The 9587-nt window shown below is 40.3% G+C and overlaps 1 protein-coding gene across 1 annotated transcript in view; it reads left to right on the top strand.

The window, feature by feature from the left end:
• The first annotated feature begins 1788 nt into the window (after positions 1-1788).
• LOC110301975 (stromelysin-1) overlaps positions 1789-9587 on the top strand; it is a 9576-nt gene continuing 1777 nt past the window's right edge. The window contains exons 1-9 of the mRNA XM_021172711.2: positions 1789-1893; positions 2834-3078; positions 3169-3317; positions 3441-3566; positions 5662-5826; positions 5979-6123; positions 7111-7244; positions 7640-7799; positions 9504-9587. The exon at positions 9504-9587 is cut by the window's right edge and continues 20 nt beyond it. Of these exons, the coding sequence (XP_021028370.1) occupies positions 1789-1893; positions 2834-3078; positions 3169-3317; positions 3441-3566; positions 5662-5826; positions 5979-6123; positions 7111-7244; positions 7640-7799; positions 9504-9587 (1313 nt within the window). The remainder of the gene's footprint in view (positions 1894-2833; positions 3079-3168; positions 3318-3440; positions 3567-5661; positions 5827-5978; positions 6124-7110; positions 7245-7639; positions 7800-9503) is intronic.

The following is a 9587-nucleotide window of genomic DNA, read 5'->3' on the forward strand; positions in this document are numbered from 1 at the left end:
AGTAAAGAGCCTCAATGTGAGTTATGGGAGATACGTTGTACCACAGTGATCTGAATATGCAGTAACAGAAGCACACAGGGTGCCATTGAGAAGCAGGAAATGATAGCCTGGGACTCAAAAAGATTGCTCAGAGAAGTCTAACGCTGTCCATAAAGATCACACTGTTCTGTTACATACTGTCTGGCTTGTTTTTATTTCAAGTACAGCATGACCATTTTGCCAATCACATCTGAAAAATTGGGAACATAAGTACATACCTTTTAGGCCTCTCCCTAAACTTTAAATACACTAAAATATGTCTTAATGATAATTTCGGGGGGAAAATATGAAGAAGAGATTCTTCACCTAGAAGGAACTGTGGCCACTGAAACTCTCTTACCTTTTCTATCTCACTTTCTCTTCTTGGCTCCACCCCTTCCTGAATTCTGTCTCCTAAGGATTGCCACCAAGCATGACCCTTATTCTCACACCAGCATAAACAAATATTCTGTCTTTTTTTTTCAGTCAAGACAAAACACAGATTTTGTTTCATCTAAGGAATAAAAAATTATAGACCTGTTTTTGAGTGGTCTTTAAAGAGAACTGGGAATGGAAATGGATGCCTCATTGTGATGTGATGTGCAGTCTCTGGCCAACTGGCTCTGTCAGGCATCTGCAGTACTGGGGATGTATTCCACAAAACAGGAACCCTGATCTTTGTACAGTAACTGAAAATACAAATTGCACAGAAAGAAAATGTGAGAAAGAAGAGCAAAGAGAGAGAAAATGCAGATCCTATATGCACACAGCATGTAGTTCACCAAAATGTAACTCTCATCTCCAGCATAGTGTGCTCATTAGGAAACAAATGGCTGACAAACAAGCAAAGGAAAAGCACACAATGTGTGGTGTTGGGAAGACCTGGGAGGGAGGCTGGAAAGGGGCAAGGGTGGCTAAGTTTAGCAAAACCTTCTATAAAATGCTTAAGGACTACAGTCATGCATTATACACTGAGAATACAAGTGCGACTCTTCTGGGGAGGGGAGGAAAAGAGAGGGGAGGGGAAAGAGAGAGGAAAAGAGGTGAGACAAATGGAGGGAAGGAGAGAATAGAGTAAAGAAGAGAGAAGAGGAGAAGCAAATTAAAGTAAAGCATAAGCAAAGAATCTTGGGTGATATTTTTCAACATCAAATCATCTACTACAAAAGAAAAATTCTGACAAAAATAAAAGGTATGAGATAAACCAGGACATTCTAGTTTAGTAAATCATATCAATATACGAGTCTTTATAGAAAAAGCTATTATAGGCCCACGATCTTTTAATATATGTGGCCACTGATAGTGTGGACTGTAGCTATACATGCAGACATTTTCCTTACCTCGTCTCACAGTATTCAGCTTGGCTTCTGGAAGTTCTTTGTACAACTTGGACTTTTTACCAAGTTAGTCCACTTCTATCCAAGTCACAAACATTACAGCTTCGGAAGAACAGTTAAATTTTCCAAAGTGGAAAAAAAATGCCCCAGTTTTCTCTTTTGCCAAGGCAGGAAGCATTTCCTGGAGATTAATCACCATTTGCCTTGCAAAATTAAGAAGGTTCGAAGAACTTAGTAAAGAAGATTGTATCACCCTACTCTGATTTTTAATTTTTGGAAGTGGTCCCATTTGGATGGAAGCAATTATGACTCAGTTTTTAGTGACTCTACAAACACAACCACTCTATAAAAGTTGGGCTGAAGAAGGTGGACCTAGAAGGAGGCAGCAGAGAACCTACTGAAGGTGGTGCAGAGGTGTGGGAAGCCAGTGAAAATGAAGGGTCTTCCGGTCCTGCTGTGGCTGTGTGTGGTTGTATGCTCGTCCTACCCATTGCATGACAGTGCAAGGGATGATGATGCTAGTATGGAGCTTCTGCAGGTAAGGGGTGAAAATGGCCTCTGGGCTTTTGGTGGGGCACAGCTTTGCATTCCATAGCCTGGTTCTGACTGTCTGTGGAAATGTGGCTTGGCAAGAGAGGAGAGTTAGAAATTATTGAATCTCAATATCACATGATCCTAACTGTTATGTAAGAAGAAAGGCCAGGAATATTGGGTGATATTTTATGATCATGCAGTATGGTAGCAGAGGCAACACTGGTGCAGGAGGCACATGAACGGCAAGGAAAGGGCACATGAACTGTGCCTTGCTTTGGTACAGTGTAATTTAGTAAAATATTTGTACTGTTAGTATAAGAGAGGCGTGTCTGCTTTTTTCCCTAGTAAACTAAATCCTTATGAAAAGTAGAAAATTGAGGAAATTAAATAAAATTACCCCAAACAGACAACTATTCGCACACATTCTTATTTGTTCATTTTGCTTTTCTCTTCATTAAATGCTTGTGAATTTTTCTCCTTGAAGTCATTGTTTTAATGGAAAACTAAAACTACAGAGACAGTGCGTTTCAAAATAAAGTAAAGATGTAGTCACTACTGACAAATTAATGAAGTATTAAACTTAGGATTTCAGCAAATTCGAAAAATAGGTCAAAGAGACTGAGAAAAGTAAGTGTCTGTCAAGCTCGGTTGTCTAAGCCTGTAAACCCAGTGCTCAGAAGGCAGATACAGAAGGGTCGTGAGTTAAAGAAACTTCTTGGCTAGATAATGAGATCCTGTCTAAATGAATGATGAAAGGAAGGAAGGAAGGCAGGGAGGGAGGGAGGAAGGAAGGAAGGAAGGAAGGAAGGAAGGAAGGAAGGAAGGAAGGAAGGAAGGAAGGAGGGAAGGGAAAGAGGAAGGGTGTGTGACTGTAAAAGTTTACTATAAATAACAATAGCTTAAAAATCAGAATTGTAACTTAAACGTTATATTTATTCCATTAGAAATACCTAGAAAACTACTATGGCCTTGAAAAAGATGTGAAACAATTTATTAAGAAAAAGGACAGTAGTCTTATTGTCAAAAAAATTCAAGAAATGCAGAAGTTCCTCGGGTTGGAGATGACAGGGAAGCTGGACTCCAACACTATGGAGCTGATGCACAAGCCCAGGTGTGGTGTTCCTGATGTTGGTGGCTTCAGTACCTTCCCAGGTTCGCCAAAATGGAGGAAATCCCACATCACCTACAGGTAATGGCTCCAGAGTTTTCATACAGCATTAAAAGTGTGTCAGGAGCATCACAGAAGCAAAGATTACCTTCTTTGATTTCTCTTATTCAGGATTGTGAATTACACACCAGATTTGCCAAGACAGAGTGTGGATTCTGCCATTGAGAAAGCTTTGAAGGTCTGGGAGGAGGTGACCCCACTCACTTTCTCCAGGATCTCTGAAGGAGAGGCTGACATAATGATCTCCTTTGCAGTTGGAGGTAAAAGCCAAAAACGACCTGAAATACTCATGGTCAGGTGGTATTTTACTAAAAATTATACATACACTCACATATATATATATATATGTGTGTGTGTGTGTGTGTGTGTGTATTTCTTTTAAGAACATGGAGACTTTGTCCCTTTTGATGGGCCTGGAACAGTCTTGGCTCATGCCTATGCACCTGGACCAGGGATTAATGGAGATGCTCACTTTGACGATGATGAACGGTGGACAGAGGATGTCACTGGTGAGTGCTGCAACTCACAGCATGACTTAGTTTCATTTCTTTTCGTATTTAGGTATGTCTTCATAACCAGCGGTTTTTTTATTAGATATTTTCTTCATTTACATTTGCAATGCTATCCCAAAAGTCCCCTATACCTTCCCCCCGCCCTGCTCCCCTACCCACCCACTCCTGCTTCTTGGCCCTGGCGTTCCCCTGTACTGGGGCATATAAAGTTTGCAAGACCTAGGGGCCTCTCTTCCCAATGATAGCTGACTAAGCCATCTTCTGCTACATATGCAGCTAGAGACACGAGCTCTGTGGGTACTGGTTAGTTCATATTGTTGTTCCACCTATAGGGTTGCAGACCCCTTCAGCTCCTTGGATACTTTCTCTGGGTCCTACATTGGGGGCCCTGTGTTCCATCCAATAGATGACTGTGAGCATCCACTTCTGTATTTGCCAGGTACTGGCAAAGCCTCACAGGAGACAGCTGTATCAGATAACCAGCAGTATTAATGATAGAGTGTGTTCTGGATCCCAATGAAATACTTTGTTTTACTTATTGCTGAATGTACTTTCAGATGCTTAGAAACTATTTATTTTCCTGATACTAACAACATAAAATGTATCACTAAGTGTCTGACCTGTCCAAATTCGATGAGATAGTTTTTGTTTTCTTATATTTTATTTTGCTACGCTTTGTTGTTAGAAGCTTGTTCTTTTCTAATGGAGACAGAAAGGGAGTGGATCTGGATGGGAGGTGAGGTGGGGAGGAACTTCGAGGAATAGAGGGAGAGGAAACTATTCAGAATATATTGTCCAAGCAAACAACCTATTTTCAATGAAATAGAAAAAATAAAACAAAAAGGAAAAAAATCATTAAATTTGTAAAAGGTATGGATCTCGTGTGATTCAAGGCCATGATTACTAAAATCTGCACTGATATCAAATTGTAGATATTCAAGCAATACAACAGGGAGATATTACTCATTGACTCTTGTAATTTTCACACTGGGAGCCAAAATTAAATGAAAAAATCAGAGGGTTTTTTTTTGTTTGGTTAGTTAGCTTTGTTGGTCTTATTGAGCTCATATTTTTGTGATTTCTATGTTAAGATGAATTTTTATCAGCTTCTGAAAGAAAAGGACTAGCCCTGAAGTGCAAGGGCCAACTATGTAGGTAGAAAGGGTTCTTAGTTCAGAATTTGGGGGACTGACTTTCAAAGTTTTCAAAACCGTGGCTGAACTAAATTATATTCTTTTGGGGACTGAACTGGGATTCAAAAAGAAATTATGAACTGATATCCATAGAAAATACAAATCTAATTTTGCACTGAATAAAACTTGTGGTTTCATAGTATTAGCAATTTTTTTCAGAGGACCTTATTGCAGATACTCAAATGAGAGCACCCTCAGGTCTACAATATTCACATGTAACATTTGCAAAACTTTTGCCAATCATGACCATCCCATACCTCCCAATGTCAGCACTAAGATGTTTATTTCAAGTATTATACTGAGAAGAATGTGTATACAGTCTAAGATCTCATTCGTAACACATAGGCATGTCATGCTTTAAACTAATTTTATAAAACCTATAACATCTTTCTCATTAATCATCTTTTTGGACTTGATATGTAATAGGATGATGAGGCTGGAAAATGGTGATCCAACAGAAAGCACAGAATTATGGTTACTCATGGGATTTTGAATTGAGATGAAGACCCTGTGATTGGCTGACTGATACTGAAATTGTCAAGTGCTAACTACATACTAGAGCAGTGTTAAGCTGTTCAGAGACAAAGGATATGCTAAACAATAAGTAATAACCTTCATTCAATTTCTGACAACTGGTATTCAAACATTCTTGAAGTCAAAGAGAACTGTTGGCTGTGTCTGGATTCTTTGGACTTATCTCAAGCATGAATTGTTATACACACGTGTTTCTCTGTTGAGTTTCTCTGATCAGTTCACTGTTCAATGAAACAGCAAATAAGGTGAATAAGAGCCTGTGCATTTCCAGGAAGTAAATAAATGCAATGCCCAACTTGCCTATATGATATACATGTAGGTAAGGAATAAAAAATAAAACTTACTATGTGTGATTCCTTTAATAGGTACCAACCTATTCCTGGTTGCCGCTCATGAACTTGGCCACTCCCTGGGTCTCTTTCACTCAGCCAAGGCTGAAGCTCTGATGTACCCAGTCTACAAGTCCTCCACAGACTTGTCCCGTTTCCATCTCTCTCAAGACGATGTAGATGGTATTCAGTCCCTCTATGGTGAGAGAAACTGGAAAAAGGAGTACTTGTGGCTTTGCCAACCTGAGTATCTGTTATTAAATTCAGAGTTCTTGACAGCATTTGGGAAGCATGGAGTTGACAGGCAAGCCATGTTTCTCCTAATAATGCCTCTTTTAATCTGTTCCCTTTAGGAACTCCCACAGCATCCCCTGATGTCCTCGTGGTACCCACCAAGTCTAATTCTCTGGAACCTGAGACATCACCAATGTGCAGCTCTACTTTGTTCTTTGATGCAGTCAGCACCCTCCGGGGAGAAGTCCTGTTTTTTAAAGACAGGTCAGACCAAAGAGCTCTGAATCACTATCTATTTTCAATGAGAAAATTCTTAAAAAGGACAACAATCAGGAAATTGATAGATATAATTAAACATTTTTAAAGACAATTTCTAGAGCTAGGCATCTTTGGGATCTGACATTGGCCTCTCTGTGTGTTTCTAAAATGGGCAAGCTCAGTTTTGAAGGCCTGTATCATAATTTGATTCTTGTCCCAAATGTTTTCCTAGGCCAGGGTAACTGTTTTTAGAGGGTAGAAGTCATCTTTATAGCCATAGTTTTCTCTTTACTTTCTTTTAAAATGGTACCATGAGAAGCATTGAGTTTTATCAGTTAGTTTTTTTGCTGCTGGGTAACTATGCCTGTGAGAAAACATTCATTCTGCATGGAAGAAAGCTGAGCAGTTTACATTCCCAGCGTTCTCTGTAACATGAACAGTAAATATTCTGAGAGCCCAGAATGGCCTGGAAATTGTGATTTCATACCTCTTCCCAAAACTCATGGCACCACACCCTACTTCAAGACCTCTTGTGCATCTTTCTAGATTTTTCTGTGAATGTACAGTAAAATATTTATACATCACATTCCTGCATGCATGCACATGGGTGTGCACGTACACACACACACACACATACACACACACACAGTCTTTTGGGGAAATGTAGGTGATATATACTGTTTCGTATATATTACATTTAGTTAAAGCGTATGCTAAACTAATTAAATGACACAGTAAGAAACTTTGCTTTCACAGATATTCCTCTATAAATCTATGACAGGAGGTATGCTGCAGATTTCTTTTGGAGGACAGGGGTAGGGGAAGAGGGAGAGGTGGGATTTTTCCCAGTAACAACATTCTTATATTTTGCAATCCAACCCTGAGGATAAGAAAATGAAGGGATTATGGGTGAATTTGGAATTTGGACAGGAGACATAATGTTAAAGACAATGGTTGTTTTTTAATTGTCACATTTTTAACATCTGCTTTTAGGCACTTTTGGCGCAAATCTCTCAGGACTCCTGAGCCTGGATTTTATTTGATCTCTTCATTTTGGCCGTCCCTTCCGTCCAACATAGATGCTGCATATGAGGTTACTAACAGAGACACTGTTTTCATTTTTAAAGGTAATTATTACATAATATTGCTTTAACTTAGTGAGACAAGCCTCTGGAAGGAAAGTAAACAGGACTTTTCTCAACTGTGTCAAATTCTGTATAAAAAATAACCAAAGATAATAAAGAAATACATAAAGCCAACATGTTTATAATTTACAGATAAAAAAATTAACTTGAGGAGAGACATGGTCCGAGTTGAAAATTCCCTCATTTGATCTTTGATGATTGTTTCCATGTGAACATTTTTGTTGCTTGCACACCACAAACCTAAGGCATAAATCTACAATTTGGACTCCCTCTTCACCACTAAAGTGAAGGTGCTAAGAATGTGTTTCCAGAACTGCAAGCCATAATTCCTGAACTTTTTAACACGATGGTGTTTCTGTTGTTTTGATTTTGTCTAGGAAATCAGTTCTGGGCTATACGAGGGCACGAGGAGCTAGCAGGTTATCCTAAAAGCATTCACACCCTGGGTCTCCCTGCAACCGTGAAGAAGATCGATGCTGCCATTTCTAATAAAGAGAAAAGGAAGACCTACTTCTTTGTAGAGGACAAATACTGGAGGTGGGATTCTGTGAGGATGCTTTAGCTTACAGACTGAGTGGAGAATTACTTTCTCCCTCTGGCAACTGTGGGAAGGGCTTTGAAACAGCAGCAGCTTCCAAAAGGCAGTTAGGTGTTCCTGTTTAGAGCCTCACCTCCCCACCCCTGCCCATCCTACCTGTTATTCCCCAGCCCCTATTCAGTAAAGTAGTACTTCCTTCTCCCCTCCTGCTGAGAGGCCATCTTCTCTCCTTTACCTGTTCAATCCTGCACATACACTTCCCAGTTTAAGGCTTAAGTCCCTCACTTTCAGGTCCAGCTGGCCTTTACTTCCTCACTGAGAGCCCAAGTCTCAGTTAACTGGTCCTTTACCAGAGCCCCAGAGTTCTCATTGTCTCCCATGTGTGGGTCTTATGTTCCTCTCAAGGACTGCAGCTAAGCTCACATTATGCTGACCTCTGTCTGCATAGAGAGGAGACACTACAGCAGACCTGTTTCATGGCTCTCACTCAGGACTGCTTCCTTATAGGATTACTGATTCCTAGGCATCAGGGCAGACCATCCAGTGTAAAGCCCATGAGTCAAAACCACACTTACAGTACTTTGCTTCTTGTTCAGTCTCTTTTGCTATGGGAGCTTTCATTAAAAAAAAAAAGAAATCAATGCACAGGAAGGAAAAGAAGATATAAACAGCCTACTTATGATGGTGAAATGGAAAGTATATTTAATTTTTAAAAATAGTTTTATTATTTGTGTATATGAGTATTCTCTCTCTCTCTCTGTGTGTGTGTGTGTGTGCGTGCATGTGTGCATCACATGCTTACAGTGCCCTTAGACATGTGCATAAAATTTCTCAGGAATAGGAGTGACAGATGGTTGGGGACCACCATGTGGGTTCTGGGGACCTAACCTGGAATCCTCATAAAAGCAGCTAGTGCCTGCTTAACAACTGAGCCATTACTGCAGCCACAAATATTCCATTTCTATTTATTGAAGGTATTTCTGTGTGAGAATATCTGCATGTTCATGCAGGTGCCCACAGAGGCTAGAAGAGGGATCCATTAGTTTCTCTGACACTGGAATTACAGGCAGCTATAAGTCACCTGAATTTGTATGGGGATATGAACTCCAGTTATGGGAAAACAACAGCAAAAGTGCTCCTAACCACAAACGCATTGCTAGCCATAGGAATTGTATTTCTGATCAATAACTCAGTCCACACATGTGTGCACATGCATACATACATGAATACATATGGTTGTATATTCATATGATCATGCCCTTGTGGCTAAAAAAGGATGATGATTCTCTAAGCCAGGCTTAAGAAAAACAGTAACAAACACTATTCCTGTAGTAAGCTGTTGTCCCTGTTCTTCTTGGAGCTATTTTTAAAGATTATATTAAAGGCAGGTTTATTGGGGAGCTGCTCTGGGTGCCAGCTAGTTCACTGGCTCTGGGGACAGAGGTCAGGGAAGTTGCCAAAGGGGAAGTGGGGAGGAGAGGGAGAGAGAAAAAGAGAATGGGTAGACATGCAGAGAAGGAAGAGAAGAAGCACAGCTATGGTTTTAAGAGCTAAACTTTAGCTTATTAAAACCACATGGTGCTAAGTAAGCTTGGTGTGTATGTGCAGAACTTGGAAAGGCTCCTAGAGCTGCACAGCGCTCACGAGTGTGGGGAGCACACCCTCCATGCACTGCTGAGCCGGACTTCTGTCATTTGGGGCAGGTTTGATGAGAAGAAACAATCCATGGAGCCAGGATTTCCCAGGAAGATAGCTGAGGACTTTCCAGGTGTTGAATCAAGGGTGGA

This window comes from Mus caroli, unplaced genomic scaffold (assembly GCF_978045245.1).
Source record: "Mus caroli unplaced genomic scaffold, Mus_caroli_1 scaffold_11, whole genome shotgun sequence".
Lineage (NCBI taxonomy): Eukaryota > Metazoa > Chordata > Mammalia > Rodentia > Muridae > Mus > Mus caroli.